The sequence below is a fragment of the Cervus elaphus genome, chromosome 9 (assembly GCF_910594005.1).
Source record: "Cervus elaphus chromosome 9, mCerEla1.1, whole genome shotgun sequence".
NCBI lineage: Eukaryota > Metazoa > Chordata > Mammalia > Artiodactyla > Cervidae > Cervus > Cervus elaphus.
Window position 1 is genome coordinate 52,566,984 of NC_057823.1, and position 18,702 is coordinate 52,585,685.

General features: G+C 42.7%; 1 protein-coding gene across 3 annotated transcripts in view; it reads right to left on the reverse strand.

Moving 5' to 3' along the window:
* The window catches only part of NRG2 (neuregulin 2), a 256,782-nt gene that overhangs the window by 186,489 nt on the left and 51,591 nt on the right, over positions 1-18,702 (reverse strand). For all 3 annotated transcript variants that reach the window (XM_043912943.1, XM_043912941.1, XM_043912942.1), the window contains exon 2: positions 1,259-2,041. In XM_043912943.1, the coding sequence (XP_043768878.1) occupies positions 1,259-1,967 (709 nt within the window). In that variant the 5' untranslated portion in view covers positions 1,968-2,041. The remainder of the gene's footprint in view (positions 1-1,258; positions 2,042-18,702) is intronic.

Here is an 18,702-nt window from a genome sequence, read left to right on the forward strand (position 1 = left end):
TTGCTACTCAGAGTATTATTTACACTATTCAGAAGCAGCTGGCAGACTAGTAAATATACCAGCTTCTATGACAGACCAGGGTATCTATCACAGTTCAGTGACTGCACAGCTCAGACACACACTGCAAACATCAAATTCAGCCTTAGTTGGGACAAAATGTAACCCCAATATGAATAAGCACAAGACAGGCTAACACCAAACACTCCACTCCAGCGACAATTTGGTTTGAAATAGCTTCCTGAGAAGTAATTACTGGATTCAGGGGCAAGGAGGAAAAGATCTTTAAACTGACATTTCTTTGACTTTTGAAATGGGAGACTCCATTCCCAGCTGCACAGATTGACAGACTTCAGTATGTGTTTCTCATCACCTGCATTCCTGTGCAGCACCCAACATCAGGAAGATGAGATATGCAGTCGACACATCCTGCGTGGTAAGATGTCAGAGCTGAACTTCACAGCATTCAGGAGAAGTTACTCCATTTCACCCGTCAGACCTAGGAAGATCTCCCAGAAACGGCCAAAAGAGCTGTCTGCTCACTAGTACTGGAGGTTAAGAGCTGTGCAACCAGCTCAGCAAAGACAAGCAATCACGATGGAGGAAAAAACAAAACAAAACAAAACCCTGAACCACATGGGGGACAGAAAACAGTAGCAGAAAAAGTCCAACTCTGCCTGCGCCAGCGGTGTGGATGAGCTGAGCCCGAAGCCCCGGAGAGGAAGGAGGGGGCGGGGGCCATCATTCCCTAGGAGAACTTGTAAGCGGAGGCCTTCACAGCCTGGGAGTCTGCCCAGCTGCTCCTGCAGACCCTGCCAGCCTGGGCAAGGCAGGCCCTTGGGAGCAGAGCGGGCAAGGCCTCCGAGGGTCACTCCTGACTCACTGAGCTTCGGGCCAGCAACACGCGGACCTCTCCGTTTTTCCTGCCGCTACTGGGCTATGATGGCAGCTTTCCAGCCCCACATGCCATACATCAGCCGCAGATCCCTGCTGGCACAGGCCAGCGCGTCCCCCCGCCCCCCAGCCCTGGCACACTTCAAGCCTAATCTTCCTTCTCCCCAACATCAACCCCCTCACCCACCATGCCAAGCGCCCTGCCCAGCGGCGGCCCCACCACCCGTTCTCCCGCCACCCCCCTCCCCCTCACCAGCGGCCCCGGGCGCTGCCAGGCCCGGGCACCTGCAGATACCTCCCGCCCCACCCCCATCTTCCACCACCTCGCCCCTCCCCCCTTTCTCCAGCGAGAGAGGGGGCAACTCACCGCAGTCAGTGCACAGGATCTTGCCCACCTCTTTCTTGAGGTTTTTGCCGTTGGTGTTGAGAGGGGCAAAGGCTGTCTTAAAGACCAAGGGCTGCTCCGTGGGCTCCAGGAAAAAGATGTAGCGCTGGTTCCTTTCGAGCGGCGCACAGGAGCCCACGCTGATCACCTGCTCGCGCTGCAGTCCCCCGCTCCGGAGCGGCCACTTGTCCAGCACCTTCACCAGCGCCACCCGACCCGAGGCGGGCGGCTCGCGGGTGCTGTTGGAGCTGGAGCCGCCGCCGGCCGGGGCCAGCCCCTGTACCTTGCCCTCCACCACCACGGGCGCCTTGTACGCCTGGTCCTGCACCGACTTGAGGCTAGGCGAGTAGCAGGCAAGCGACACACCGAAGAGCAGCATAGAGAAGCCGGGGGCCGGGTCGCGCCTCATGCCTCCGGCGGCTGCGGCTCGCGAGCGGGCGGCGGCTCTCCGGGCTGCGGGGCTGCGGGGCTGCGGCTGTTGCGGCGGCCGCGGCTTTGGGGGCGCAGCGGGACGAGAGATGCTGCTGCTGTTGATGTGGCGGCTGCTGCTCTTGCCGCTCTCGCCGCTGCCGCTGCCGCTGCTGCTGCTGCTCCTCTCGCTGCTGCTGCTGTCGCTGTAGCTGCTGCACCGAGCCTTCTCCACTGGCGGCGGCGGCGGCGGCGGCAGCGCTAAGCAGCAAACCTGCCGCATCTGGCCAGGCCATTTGGGGGGCTCCGCCGCTCCGCCGCCGCCGCCGCCGCCTTGGGAGGGGAAACCAGAGCCCGCTGGAAAACCGGAAACAGCGTAACGTTAGCGCCCAGTAGCCCTCCACCGGCGGCCCGGGGAGGTGGCCCAGCTCGGGCAGGGGGGCAGGCGGCGAGCGGGCCGAGATGCGCAGCGCGGAGCGGCGCAGCGCTCCCACCCTGCGCGCCGGGACCGGGAGGAGGATGCGGAGGATGGGACGTCCTCCCACTTGCTCTCTCGCGCCCCCTCTACCCCCGAACCGAGTGGGGAGCGCGGCTTCTGCAGGGGAAGCTTGGGACTGCACTGCTTTAGTGCCCAGCTTCAGGCCCCGCAGGGAAGCGGGAGGAATCGTGCTACCCTGTGCTTTGGAGATTTATGGGCACGACAGTGGGGGCAATGCGTGAGCAGAGGGCGGAGTAGAGGTAGCAGATTTTGGTACCGTCCTATGAAGGTGGGTGTGGGACACAGGGTGTGCACTGCCTTTAGACTTCGGCTGTGGGAGCCAGGGAGAAGCCACGGCCGGGTGACTGGCCTGCCTACTGGGTTGTGTATTCCCTGCCCCGGCAGGACCCTAGGGGCCAGTCCCGAATTGAGCCCACGGGCTTGGTCCTCCACCGCCTGGTGAGTGGCTGGAGGTTCGAGTCAGCTGGGGAGGATCCCAGCCCCGTCATTTGGGGGAAGAGTTGAGGCTACATGGAGTCTTGGCTAGGCGTCGGGGCCACCCAGCCAGAGGTGGTGGTTAAGAGAGGGTCCAGCCCCTAAGTCTCTGGGCTTTCTCCAGCAGCCAGGCAGAACCAGGCTGCATGCTACACAAGCTCATCACCTTCTTCTTCTTTTTTTTTTTTTCCTTAAAGCTGCTCCCTAAGGAGGTGGGGGCTTCTTGGGAGCCAACGTGAGAGCCAGAGATGGTCAGGGCCAGAGCTACCCCACAGGAAATGGTTTCTTTCTCAAAGATCGATGCTTACAAGAGGCAGGAGAGTTTGCTCCACTGAGGCCAGCATCTGATTTTAAAAAGCAAGTTAAGGATCCTTTCTCACTCTATCATTAAGGATCCGGAGAGTTTTTAATACCCAGCTTATGTCCTTGAAGGATACGGAGCTCAGGAATTCCAGTAAGGTCTTGGAGAATCTTATCCTCGACTGAGGACTGCAGGAAACCAGCTGAAGGTCGGAGGACGTCTGACTTGAGCTGGGAATGCTATTCTGGAAAGGGAGGAGGGAGCTAGAGCTTTTCCTCCTGGCTAAGAGACATCCCAAATTTAACATACTCAAAGCCAACATCATTATTTCTCCCACTCAGCTCCAAATTCCATGTAATTATTAAGGGAACCATTTTATACTTGGCCAGCCAACCTGGCGCAATAAGACCCTCAGTCTCATTTTATTATCCCTCATCCAATCAACCTTCAAATCCTTTGCCTCTACCTTTTTAAAAATCCCTACTTTTTAAAAAGCCCCTACTTAAAAAAAAAAAAAACAATTTATCTAGTTCCTTTGCAACTGTGTGAATACGTGAGGTGCAGGTGTTCCTCATCTCTTACCTGACCACCGCAAAGCCTTCTAACTGGTTTCCACACCTTTCACCTCATCACCCTCCTCCAGTCCTACCACTGCCAGAGTGATCTTCTAAAAATAAAATATAAATATGATTTGGCCATGCCACTGCCCTCAGGAGTAAAGTCCAAACTCTCCAGCATGGCTCTTCATGGGTTCCTTCTACACAAGTCAGCTCAATCCTCTGGGAGCCAAGCCTCTACCCTAGCGATCCTCGGCACATTGTGCTGGTTCTGGGTGTGCTTCTGGACATGATGTCTCTTGTATCCAAGAAGTCACACCTCTGCCTTGTCCACCTGGAAAACTATTCTAGCTCCAAGGCCCAGCTCAGCAGTATGCCTCATCCCTCCCTCCCTATGTGTGTACCACCATCCCCACCACCATACACACACAAAAGAGGAAGTTAATCCCTTCCTCTTCTGCATTACCAAGTGCCATGTCCATATTACTATTATGACAAAGACCTGTACTGTACTTCAAGCAGCTATTAATAGGTCTGCTTTAGACCCATCAGGCTGAGCACCTTAATGGCAGGGACTATATCCTATTAGTCTTTGGATGCCAAAGGGGCCCCCAACATAGTGCCTGGCATAGAATGAAGATCAGCAAATCCTCAGAAGAAAGGAAGGTAGGAATTATTGAATGGAAACTCAGCTCTCTTAAAGGCATCAAGCCCATCTTGTTGGCCCCTTCAGTGTCTCCTTTTCTGTTTTCATCCATCATAGCTATAAGGAAGATTACTAACTCCACCCTTTCATTTTTTTCAATGGAAGAGAATCCCAGGGAGGAAAAGGGGATTACTCAAGATCACACACAGCCAAGATTGTACTCAATCTTCTGTTTCTGAGACCAGAGTAGTCAGAGTAGACCAGCGAAGAGCTTGCGTTCTTGGGTCAAGCAGTGCTGGGTTTCATACCAATTTTGTACATTACTAATTTGGGCTTGACTCTATTTCCCTCTCTAGGGCTTAGCTTCTTTATTCATATCATAGGGATCATACTGAGGTCTGCCTCACAAATTGTTTTTAGTTCATTATGTACTTAATTCAATAAATATCTGGCAGAATGTCTCTTCTGTGCCAGGCACCAAAGCCTAGGACTGGTCAGTGGAAATACTGCAGTGAACAGAACTGACACTGTCCCCACTCCCAAAGCTCTCACTCCATCTGGGGAGACAACGCTAAACAAGCAGGTGAATAGGTAACTGTCCTGATTGAAAAAAAAAATAGGATGAGATGATAGGAAATGATGGATAGGGGGAGAGGATAGGTCTACTTGGATAAGGGAAGGTTTCTCTGAGGAGATAACATTTAAACTGGGATTAGAAGGATTTGAAGGATGTGGATTATGTGAGATAATAAGTGTAAAGTGCTTAGAACAATGTCTGGTGTAGAGTAAGGGCCAAAATTAATGCTGAATGTTATTGATATTTTACTTATACCAGTGTATAAGTAATCTCAGAGCTGAGACTCTCTATGTGGTATTTAGTTATTGCTCACTAGGACTTTCTGTATATTAAAGTGCAATGAAATTTTGCAATACTAGATGCCAGTGTGATGAATAAAAATACATATTCATCTCTTTTTTTTCACATATCCATTTTCAAGTATAACATGACATGGTTAAGTATGCAGAAGAGTGCAACAGGTGAAGAAAAGTGGCAAGATATGCTATCATTTGGTCTTAAAGGACAAATAATTGAAAAAACATTAATAAAAGATAAATACATAAATATTTGTAGGTTCTAGATTACCTTTGAGTGGACACAGCAGAAATGGAAACAGTAGTATTTTTCTGGAGAAGGGCAATGGAGGAATGGTGTGCAAGAAGAATACTTTTCATGATGTTCCCTTTTGTACCTTGTGAATTTTTTAACACATTCATATAACACCTATTTCAACAAATGTTAGAGAGAGGATCTTCTAATCTTTTTTAGTTGTGCTGATTTTTTTGTCATGTATTTTCTCAATCAAAAGCTACTGAAAATAGAACTATTATTATATGGAATTTCTTGAAAAATTTTTTAACTTTAAAATAAGATTCTGGTGCTTTAAAAAGGGGATTGGGAATTATTGCACTATAATCTTATCTTCTTTAGAATACAAAAATGTTCTGAGATCCCAACAGTCCACTAGAATTCCTGTAGCCACAGAGGGTGGAGACCTAGGCAGAGATTTCTAAAATGAAGAGATGTCCTTGTCCAGATTTCCCCAAGGTGTGGTGTGTGTGAGCTTTCAGAGTTAACATCAGCCATCTAGTAAAGAAGATCAGGGTGTCTGGTTTGCTAGGACAGCTCGATTCTCTTCTGGCTTTTCCTTAGGGATCAAAGTAAATCGGTACACAGTCTCAAAAGTAAAGCTTGATATTCTGAACATGCTAGCTCTTCAGTGTAATTCAATAATTGCTTGTCAAAATAATAATAGCTACCATATTTAAATGCCCCCTGTGGGACTTCCCTGGTGGTCCAGTGGCTAAGACCCTGAGCTCCCAATGCAGGGGGTCCAGGTTCCATCCATGCTCAGGGAACTAGATTCCATATGCCACAACTAAGAAATGGTGCAGCCAAATAAATGATCTTTTAATAAAAATTTTTTTTAATTTAAATGGCCCCCTGTATGTTAGGAACTTTGTGTTTCCTAAAGCCATGCCCCAACGACTTTGCATTTCAGAAACTGAAGAGATTTACAGAGGTTTCATAACTTGCCCAAGTGGTAAGCAGTGTTGGGATGTCCATTCAGGCTTTCTTTGTGTTTAACACCACCATGTCTCTCTGAGGAAAGGAGTCTTATAGCCTCCCTTTCACTGTCATCTGAGAGGTTGCCAGTCTCTCTAAAATACTTCTACCAATGTCAGACTATCTGAAATGTATGACACTGGAGAGCAGATGGTTTAAGCATCATTTTTAAAAAAAATGAGAAAAACTGAGACTCTGAGAGAACCTGTGACTGTCCCAGGATCACAAGCTATCAATAGGGCCAAGGTTTCTCACAAATGCAAGCTCACATTTTGAGGCTTTTTTGGGGGGGAAGTTTTCTTGTTTTTTCTTCTGTACCTATTTTTCTTTATTGGTATAATTGACAAAATTGTCATATATTTAAAGTGTACAATATGATACTATGATACATGTATACATTGTGAAAGGATTCCTACAATTTAGTTAATTAGCATTTCCATCACCTTTTATATCCCCCCTTTTTTTATGAGAACATTAAGTTCTACTGTCTTAGCAAATTTCAACTATAGAATAATTATTAACTATAGTCACCATGGTATACATTATATCCTAAGAGCACATTCATTTTATAACTGAAAGTTTATACTCTTCCCTGCCAACCTCTCCCCGTCTTCCCTCACTCCTCAGCCCCTGGCAGCCACCATTTTATTCTCTGTTTCTATGTGTTTTTTTTGTTTGTTTGTTTTAGATTTCACACATAAATTATGCCATGCAGTATTTGTCTTTCTCTGCCTGGCTTATTTTACTTAGCATAGTACCCTCCATGTTCATCCATGTTGTCACAAATGGCAGGATTTCTTTCTTTTTTCAGGCTGAATAATATTCCATTATATATATATATTCCATTATATATATATTCCCATTATATATATTTGTGATATATATTTATCACATTTATCCATTCACCCATTGATGGACACTTCAGTTGTTTCTGTACCTTGGCTACTGTGAATAATGCTGCAATGAACATGGGAGTTCAGGTATCTTTTGGAGAGAATGATTTTGTTTCCTATGGATCAAATTAATACTTTTGAATAGAACCAGACAGAGAAATGGAAGGCAGACCTGTTCACTATACAGGCTCCCCACAGACTTGTGAAAAAACTGGTTCATGGTAGCAGTGGGCTGTGTCACTACATAATAATCACTGAGAACAAAAACAGAAGTAGACAGAATGGTATAGACATACTGAATCCAAGATAGAACACCCACATGAAAAATTTGGCTTCTTCTCCCAGATCCCTCCCACACGAGATGGATTTCTTCCAGTTTTAGCCAATTCAGTGGCCAGAAAGGGCCACTGAACCAGTTTACATGACTTAGTACATCCAGGAGAACTGGGCCGTCAAGGTGATGAGTATGGCTTTTCTGGGGTCACTGGGGCCCACAAATCAAGCCAAATAATTTGCAGGACAGTCTCATTTTTTAAATAAAGATATTTTGTAAACTTTTTTTCTCCTTTTGAGATCTGTTTTCTAAATTTGGCTTCCAGAGTCACTTTCAGGTTCTGTGTGGTTCATTTCTTTTCCTCCAAGGATTTTCTAAACAAGGGACTAAATAGAAAACAGATATTGAAAATCTGAGGATATTAGCATTGAGAAGGAATCAATGTCATTGTAGCCTGATGGCCCCCTTTCACAGAGGAAGACATAGAGACTATGGGGACTCTTTGATTTGCTCGAGGTCACACAGCCCAGTTAGTGGCAGAAACAGCCCTAAAACCCTATTGCAAAATCCTGGCTCCACCCATACTTGGGAGTTTGGGCAAGTCACTTCACCTTTCTATTCCTTACTGTCCGCCCCAAATAAAACCAGGATAATAATACCTCTAGGGGTTTTGTGAGGATTCAGTGACATGGTGCATGCAAAATGCTTCAAGTATCTGGCACAGTACCTGAAGCTCCAATACTCTGGCCACCTGATGCGAAGAGCCGACACATTGGAAAAGACGGTGATGCTGGGAAAGATTGAAGGCAAAAGGAGAAGAGGGCAACAGAGGATGAGATGGATAGATAGCATCACTGACTCGATGGATATGAGTTTGAGCAAACTGTGGGAAACAGTGAAGGACAGGGAAGCCTTGCATGCTGCAGTCTGTGGGTCGCAGAAGTCGGATACGACTTGGTGACTGAACAACAACCTGGCACAGAGTAACTGGCTAACTATATGGGCAGTGGACTCAGGCTGCCTACATTCGAGTCCCAACCCTGCTACTTACTTTTCTTTCTTTTTAAATTAATTCTTGCCTGTGCTGGGTCTTCGCTGCTGCACACTCAAGCTTTCTCTAGTTGCGGCTCAGTAGTTGTGGTGCACAGGCTTAGTTGCTCCACAGTATCTGGGATCTTAGCTCCCAGACCAGGGATCGAACCCGTGTCCCCTACATTGGCAGGGGGATTTTTAACCACTGGACTACCAGGGAAATCTCATGCCACTTACTTAACTGACATGTTGATCTAGTTACTTAACTTCTCTGGGTCTCAATGGTAAATGCCTAAAGTGATAATAGTTCCTACCTCATTAACATTGCTGTGAGTCTTATAGTCAAAAAAATCATATAGCAAATGTAAACATTGCTAGGAAAGTAGATCTGAACAGTTCTCATCATAAGAAAAAATGTTTTGTAACTTTGTGTGGTGACAGATGGTAACTAGACATTGTGGTGATCATTTCTCAATGTATACAAATGTCGAATTATGGTGTACACCTGAAGCTAATATAATGTCACATGTCAATTATACATCAATTAAGAAATTGTTGCAAGTATTAAATAAAAGAGTATATGTAGCACACTTAGAATAATGCTTGCATGCTAAGTTGCTTCAGTTGAGTCCAACTCTTTTTGACTCTATGGGCTGTAGCCCGCCAGTCTCCTCCATCCACGGCTTCTCCAGGGAAGAATATTGGAGGGGGTTGCCATGACTTCCTCCAGAGGATCTGCCCAAACCAGGGATCGAACCCACATTCTCCTGCATTAGCCAGGTAGGTTCTTTACCACTTGCGCTCCCTGGGAAGCCCGAGAATAATGCTTAGCACACATTAACTAGTATTAGTCAGACTAGAATAACCATTTTCTTACTTTCAGTAGCTGTACTTTACCCCAAATTCAAAAGTTTTAAAACCACTCATTTTCATATTTTTGAACGCATGCTAAAATTCTTAAACATAGAGCCTGATGTTCTACCACAATTATTTATTTATTTATTTAAAAGTCACATCATTGGTAGTCCCAGCTCCCAATCAAGAGAGGACATGATTCAATAATTTATAGCCTAGGACTGCATCAGGAGTCCAAGGGTTTACACTCTCCAGTTTGCTGAAGAGGTCAGCAGCCCCTCTGTCTGCATTGTTCCATCTGGGATAATAATATTTATTTCTTTGCAAAGTGCTTTGAGACCTTTGAATGAAATGCGCTATGTGAGCACAAATTATTATCTCTTTTCCAGATATCAATTTTAGATTCAAATCCAGAAGCTCCCTAAAATAGACCACAGCATAAGCACAATCTGGACACAGATATATCTATCCTGTATATTTGTGATCAGATAATACGCTCGTGATTCACACCAGCATTTGTTTTCTTTTCTGCATCATAGCCTTTCTAATTTTGATTGAGAAAAAGTAAGATGTCTTTCAAACTGAATGTTTTTGCTGTTTAACAATCAAAGATTTTCCTCTCTGTTTTCCTGATTTGTGTATTTGGAGCTCTCTCCTGAGGTCAACAGGAACTCAGGTTGATTCAACTCTGGGGGCGTGAAGCAGGATGAGAAGAAATTAGCCTCTTACTCCCAAATCCTCAGGCTAGTGTACCTTTGAGTGTTCAGTTCAACCTTGTTTCTACCTCATAATTTCTAGTTCATGTGCATTCTTCATTTGCTTCCCAGACTCTTCCAATATCATCCAAGGTCAGAAATTTTAAGACTTCACTTTTCCTGAGTTTTCCTTAAAATTCACAAATTTATTTATTCTACCAAAAAGTATTTATGGAAAACTGACTATGCATACTGACCTAGATGCAAAGAAATAATACCCATTGTTGCTGCTAGAGTTAAGATCTAGGCAATATTAGAATCAGGATCTATTATCTGTTGAGCTAGCACCTACCTAGGCCTTCCCTAGACCCCTGTACTTCTCTTCTTTAATGTCATCCCTTTGCCTCTCAGGCTCAGTGTCCCACTGTTCACTCAGCTCTCCAAGTTCTGAGGGCATAGAGAGTAGACTTTGCAAATGCTAGGTCTTCGATATATTCTGAACATGAAAAACTCAATCACACTAACGGATTAATACCTACTAAGACCCAAGGCATAGCTCCTTAAGTTATGCCTTAGTTTCTAAATTATTCCATATTTTTCTCCCCAAAAGGAATCTTTTTATTCCCCCAAATAGTTTTGTTAATTAGTTCTTTTCAAAAATCTATTTGATTAAATATTAATTTTGCAATATATCACTTAAAACTATTTTTCGTGTCTACTCTGGACCAAGCTTCATACCAGATGCTGAGAATGCAGATACAAATAAGACCCAAGAGGTTCCTGCTCTTAAAGAGCTTATACTCTTCAAGGGAGAGAGACACTAGAAAGGAAACAAATACAGAAAATATTTCTGTAAGAGAAAAAAAAAGAGGAAGGAAGAAAGAGAGTTGTGGTATGCTTAGATTGAAAGTGACTAGGACAGAATACACTTGCAAGGATGGTCTCTCCAAGCAGGCAATATTTGAGCTGAGAACTTTAGGATGGAGAGAAGTCAGCCACACAAAATTCTGGGAGCAGAGCATTTGAGGAAGGGCCTGAGGCAATAGCCAACTTGACATGATCGAAGTCTGGAAGGAAGGCCAATGAGGTTGGAGATTGCTATAAGAAGGGGAAAGAGTAGCATGGAATGAGGTTAGAGAGATAAGTAAGGATCAGACTTATACTGGGCTTTGCCAGCTATGGTAGGTTGGATTTTATTCTAAGTACAATAAGAAGTCATGAACAACTTAAGTAGAGGTATTTCATGATCTGATTTACATTTAAAAGAGATCATCCTGAGATATGAAGCAGAGACTGTATTGGGGAAAGAGTGGAACAAATTAGAGCAGTTATGAAGCTGTTGCAGTGGTCTGGGTGGGAGATGACAGTGGTTTACACTGGGGTAGCGGCAGTAAAGATGAAGAAAAATGGATGGAACTCAAAACTTATTTGAAGGTGGAACCAGAAAGACTTGTTGGAAGATTAGATGAAGTGGGTACACAAAATAGAGTGATCAAAGATGACTCAATTTTTGGTTTGAACAACTGGACAGATGGTGGCACCATTGATCGAGACACGAAACAGCAGGGAATATAATAGGGCTGGAGAAAAGAGAAAATTTCATTTTTGACATATTAATATTGAGATCCCTTTAGACAGTCAAATGGAAATTCAATTATCAGCTGATATGTAAGTCTGGACTTCAAATGAGAGGTCAGAGTTAGAAGTCTAAATTTGGGAGTCAACATACAGATGGAATTTAAAGCTATGGCACTAGATAAGATGATGAAAAGAGGAAGTTGATAGGGGAAGAGGATCTAGAAGAGCATGGCCCAATAAAATATATGTGATCCGAGTATGTAATTTTTGAGTTTTCTAGTAGCCACATTAAAAAAGTAAAAAGAAACAGATAAAATTAATTTTAATAGTCCAATATATCTAAAATATTATTTCAACATGCACTCATTTAAAAATTATTAGATATTTTACATATATTTTCATGCCAAACTTTGAAACTTAGGGGGTATTTTATGCTTATAGCATGTCTCATTTCACAGTAGTCACATTTCAGGTACTCAACAGCCACATGTGCATAGTGCAAGTTTAGAACTTAGCCCTGGGGCAACTCAACATTTAGAGGTTGAACAGAGGAGGAGACAGGAAAGAAGACTGAGATAATGGTGCCGTGGAAGTCAAGAGAAGAAAGTTGTTTTTTTCTTTTTTAAGAGACTGGTTAACTGTATCCAATGTTTATAAGAGTCTGAGTAAGATGAGAAAGAGCCAAAGAATTCAACAGCATGGAGGTCACTGATGACCTTGACTAAAGCTGTTTCAGTGGAGTGATGGCTTCCTGGAAGGAAGCCAGAATGGAGTCAGTGAAAGGTAAGGAAGTGGTGACAGCCAGTATAAACAACTTTTTCAAAAAGTTCTGCTGTGCAGACAAGCAGAAAAAATGGAGCACTAGTTGGAGGAGGATGTAGAGTCGAGGGAGGGTTTTTCTAAACCAGGAGATGCTAGAGCATACTTGTAAACTAACAGGAATGTTCCAGTAAGAAGGAGGAAATTGTTGTGGGGGAAAAGGGGGTAACTGAAGAGGGAAGCCCTTCATAAGACAAAAGAGGATGAACATAACAGCATAAAAAGAGGGGCTGCTCTTGGACAGAAAAAGTGATTGTTCAATTATAACGGACATGAGTTAGAGCAAACTCCAGGAGATAATGAACGACAGGCAAGCCTGGCATGCTGCAGTCCATGGGGTTGCAAAGAGTCAGACACAACTTAGCAACTAAACAGCAACAACAAGAAAAGCTATTACAATAGAATAGAATATGGATAACATATCAGAGTAGAGATGTAGATTTTTTAAAATAGATCTGGGTAATAGGCAATTTCATTTTAATACAGAGCTGAAGCCATAAGCAAAAAAAGATACATATATGCAAAATGCTAGCCAGTAAGAAAAAAGATAGTGTGTTGTAGAAGTGGAAAAGTGGGTAACTATATTCTTTTTCTTTTCATGATTAATATAAGTGAAGACTCTACTTTTTTCAGGGTCTGGATTATTGGTTGTCCACCCTCCAGGGTATCCTTTTCCCTGGATCAAGTTATCTGGGAAACCAGTTTAGTAATCACAAGGTCTCTTGATGATCAGAGTCGCAGGGCAAAGGTAATGGATAATCCTAGGTCATTTCATTCAAACTGTAAAAAGAGTTTGAGGAACCATCTCTGAAACATGTAACAAGCTACACACATTTGTCACATTCAGAGTCTCTCTATCCAGAATAATCTCGGAAACAAAGGATAAAATCTCCTGATCCAATTTGCAGGACAGTCTGCCTGAGGCCTATTTAATCTTATCCCTATTTGAAAGTCAAGGCCTCTTCCATGCCTCTAAGAGTTCTGAAAGACTTTTAAAGATGAAATGTATCAGGCAGGGTCCCAAGCAAGAAATAACATTCTACTCAAAAGAGTTCATTGAAAATAATTTTTTAAAAGGCCTATTTACAAAGATGTGGGCAGTTCAGGACATAGCAAGTATGTAGAGGCAACCAGGGATGAACAAGAATTTGCTAAAATCTTCCCCTGCCTAGACAAGCAGGGGCAAGGTAGAGAAAGTGTTCTGGGAGCCCAGTGAATGCTGGAGCCATGTAGAAGAGGCTGTCAGGCAGCTACTGCAAGACCATAGGACCAAAGGAGGGAGAAAGAAGGGAGAAGAAATATCCTGATCTCTCTTTCTTCCTCTCTTCTTCCCACTCCTGTGCCAAGCTTCTGCTCAACCCATTTGAAGCCAGAGGGCAGGGGAACCCAGGTGATGTAACCCATAGAGGTCAGTGCTACATCATTCAAGCCAGGATAGGGAAGGATGGAGAATGAATCTAGGAATGGGAATGGGTCTGGGGCAAGCAGAGTGGAACTAGCACAGGAACATAAGATATCCTTACCTGAAACAATTAAAGAAACAACTGTTAGAAAAACATATCAACATTAGGAATATCAACTAAATAGGACTACCTGGAGATGGTGGTTTAGTCACTAAGATTCTTGAGACCAAATGGAGCCTGGAGGGCTCCTCTGTCCATGAAATTTCCTGGCAAGAATACCAGAGTGGGTGGCCATTTCCTTCTCCAGGGATCTTCCCAACCCAGAGATCAAACACACATCTCCTGCATTGCAGGCGCATTTTTTTACCACTGAACCATCAGGGAGGCCCAAATAGGACCATGTATAGAGCACTAAGATGGGGAAGTAGATGGGGAAACAATGGAAACAGTGACAGACTTTATTTTGGGGGGCTTCAAAATCACTGCAGATGATGACTGCAGCCATGAAATTAAAAGACAGTTGCTCCTTGGAAGAAAAGTTATGACCAATCTAGGCAGAATATTAAAAAACAGAGACATTACTTTGCTAACAAAGGTCCATCTAGTCAAAGCTATGGCTTTTCCAGTAGTCATATATGGATGTGAGAGTTGGATTATAAAGAAAGCTGAACACCAAAGAATTAATGCTTCTGAACTGTGGTGTTGGAGAAACTCTTGAGAGTCCCTTGGACTGCAAGGAGATCCAACCAGTCCATCCTAAAGGAAATCAGTCCTGAATATTCTTGGAGGACTGATGCTGAAACTCCAATACTTTGGCCACCTGATGTGAAGAACTGATTCATTTGAAAAGACCCTGATGTTGGGAAAGATTGAAGGTGGGAGGAGAAGGGGATGACAGAGGATGAGATGGTTGGATGGCATCACTGACTCATTGGACATGACTTTGAGTAAGCTCCAGGAGTTGGTGATGGACAGGGAAGCCTGGCATGCTGTGGTCCATGGGGTCGCAAAGAGTCAGACACCACTGAGCGACTGAACTGAATTGAACTAACAGAGCACTAAATATGTGATAGAGATGAAGGGAGGGGAGAGGGAAAACTGAATAAAACTAGTTAGTTCATAAAAAGACAATAGTAACTTTTCGCTTTCATTAATCTTTCTTACCAGACCAGAGGTTTGGAGAAGAAGGGGGGAGGATTGATTATTTTGTATTTTGTTTTATCAAAGAAAAGACTTTATTTTCCCTTTATTATGTACAAGGCAGAAAATCCTAGAGACAGAAATATTTGGCTTTTGGACAAAAGGGATCCTGTGTAGATTTTCATATCCTCTTATCCCAGTCTCTCTCCACCTGCACCACTGGAAAGAGACCTAAACCTCCAGGAGACAGTGGCTTACTGAGGCTTAAATGTAGACAAGAGCCTGATGCAGACATCTGAGGTCATTAAGCTTCTGTCACCAGATGGACACAATCAAACAGAAAGCAATACAGCATTGTGGTTAAGAAGGTAAGCTCTGAAGTCAGATTGCTTAGATTTAATGCTTGCTCTACTACTTACTAGCTGTATGGCCTTGAGCAAGGTACTCCTCTTTTCCCCCATGCCATCTGTAAAATGGGAATAATAATAGTATTTATTCCACAGAGTCATTTTATGAGAATAATATAAAACACTTCACAAAAGCGCTTAGAATACTGTCTGGCATTTAGTGAGTATTTTAGGTTGGTGCAAACGTAATTGTGGCTTCTGACTGTGAATTTTAAATCATTATAACTAGGCTCAAACACATTCTATTAATCAAAATAGGAACCGTTAAAATCACCATATTATTGCCAATGAGAAATGTTTGTTTATTCTTATAGCATAAAAATCTGTGCTTTAGGATTTGACAAAGTCTTGAAAAGCATTTTCTGCCTTCTGCTGGTTGTGGAAGTGTTTTCCCTGCAAAAAGTTGTCAAGATGCTTGAAGAAGCAGTAGTAGGTTGGCAAGAGGTCAGGTGAATATGGCGGATGAGCCAAAACTTTGTAGCCCAATTTGTTCAACTTTTGAAGCATTGGTTGTGTGATATGCAGTTGAGTGTTGTCATGGAGAGGAATTGGACCCTTTCTGTTGATCAATGCCAGCTGCAGGCATTGCAGGTTTCTGGTATATCTCATCCATTTACTGAGTGTACTTCTCAGATGTAATGGTCTTGCCGGGATTCAGAAAACTGTAGTGGATCAGATGGGCAGCAGACCACTAAACAGTAACCTTGATCATTTTCTTGGTGCTTTCTTTTGGAACTTCTTCTCAGGTCAACCACTGAGCTGATCATTGCCCAGTATAAAATCCACTTTTCATTGCACATCACAATTCTATGGAGAAATGGTTTGTTGTTGTTGTATAGAATAAAAGAAGATTACACTTCAAGACGATGATCTTTTGATTTTTGGTCAGCTCATGAGGCACCCATTTAATGAGCTTTTTCACCTTTCCAATTTACTTCAAATGCTGAATGACCAGAGAATGGTCAATGTTGAGATATTCAGCAACTTCTCATGTAGTTGTAAGAGGATTAGCTTCAATGATTCTCTTGGTTAGTCATTGTCAACTTCCAAAAGCCAGCCACTAGGCTCCTCATCTTCAAGGCTCTCGTCTCCTTTGCAAAACTTCTTGAACCACCACTGCACTGTGTGATTATTAGCAGTTCCTGGGCCAAATGCGTTGTTGATGTTGTGAGTTGTCTCCCCTGCTTTACAACCCATTTTAAACTCAAGTAAGAAAATCTCTTGAGTTTGCTTTTTGTCTAACATCATTTCCATGGTCTCAAATAACTATAAAATAAGCAGCAAGGAATGTCATTAGCAAAAAAACGTAAAGCAAGAAATGTGCATTAAAATGATGTATAACATAGCCACATTATTTAAGAATGTATTCCCATATCAAATAGCAAACCTCAACAATGCAAAACTGCAGTTACATTTGCACCAACCTAATACTGAAGAATATTATTATTAATAAAGTCAATTTTCTGATTACAGAGTATTTTGCAATTTCATTTCTCTTGAATAACCTGGTCTTGGTATCCTCTCCATATCTTTAGATTTGTCTCTGGAAACCTCTCTGTCTCTCTCTCTGTCTCACTCTTTTAAGCACACACATGCACACACACACGCACACAGTAAGTAGACAGTGGAGTCCTCATTTATACAAAAGGTTAGCATACTTTTTAATTCATTCATGTGCTCATACAGTTAACTGAGCACCTATTATGTTCTAGGTACTCGACTAGCAAGGAGATCAAACCAGTCCATCCTAAAGTAGATCAGCCCTGGGTGTTCATTGAAAGGACTGATGCTGAAGCTGAAGCTGCAATACTTTGGCCACCTGATGCGAAGAACTGACTCATTAGAAAAGACCCTGATGCTGGGAAAGATTGAAGGCAGATGGAGAAGGGAACGACAGAAGATGAGATGGTTGGATGGCATCTCCAACTTGATGAACATGAGTTTGATCTACCTCTGGGAATTGGTGATGGACAGAGAAGCCTGGCGTGCTGCAGTCCACAGGGTCGCAAGAGTCGGACACAACTAAGCAACTGAACAACAACAACAACAATTGGACTATGTGCTAAGCACAACATAAAAGTGAGAAAAAACACAGGCCCTTGCCCTGAGGAGCTTGTGATCTGATGAAGGATACAGACACTAATCAAATTACTACAAGTAAACACTGAAAGATATAGGTCAATGATAGGATCATTAGCAAATCATGATATTACAGCTTCATTTTTTCAGTTTCTAGAGAAAAGGAGGTGAGCTTCTGTGCTGTGCTATCCAGCAGGGGAGCCACTACCCACATGTGGCGGTTTGCATTTTCATTGTAAGCAATGAAAATTAACAAATAAATTAAAAAATTTGTCCCTCATTTGTCCTTGCCACATTTCAAGTGCTCAAGTACCATACGTGACTAGAGGCTACTGTATTAAACAATGAAAACACAGAAGATTTCCTGTAGAATAAATGTGCAAAATGCATGAATAGGCAATTCACAAAGAGATATATAGTTTTTAAACATATAAAAACCTATCCAATTTCATTCATAATAAGAGCAAAGTTAATTATTAAAGCATATTGAGATATCATTTTTCATTTGAGTCACAAAACAATCAAGAGCTTGACAGTGCACTCTGTTGGCTGCGATAAAACAGATACTCTTATACATTGCTGGAGGGAATATGGCAAAACTACATGCAAATTAACCCTTTAACATAGCAATCCCATTTGCAGAAATTTATCCTGAAGTCACACCTCTAATAAAAACACACATGAACAGGATTATACATTATACAATTATTTGTAATTTCAAGATATTGGAAACTCCTTAAATATCTAAGTGAAGGAACTTGTTTGAATAAATGATAGTGTACCCATACAATGCAGCTGTAAAGAATGAGCAAGATCTCCATGAAATGATTTCCAGGAGATATTAAATGAAAAAAAGCAAACTGCAAAAGAGCACATATAATATGCTATGTTTTGTGTAAGAAAAAAGGGAAAAACAAGAAAATATGTATTACCATCACAAAAAGAAACATATGAAAGATAAACCAAAAAACAACAAAGTGTGTTTCCTATAAGTAATAACAGTGAGGGAAATAAATAGAAAGGAGTCACCCTTCTCTGAGAGTAAATTTTTATATAGTTTTGACTTTTGAAAGCATGTTAATATCCTACATACTCAAAAATAAATCAATGAGAAGGGAGGAAAAACTAAAACCAAAAGCCAGTCAAACAAATGAACACAATTTATTTCAAATGAATACCTCAATCACACCAAATGGGAATAAAATTTTACAAATAACTAATGCAAGGAACTTATGGACACA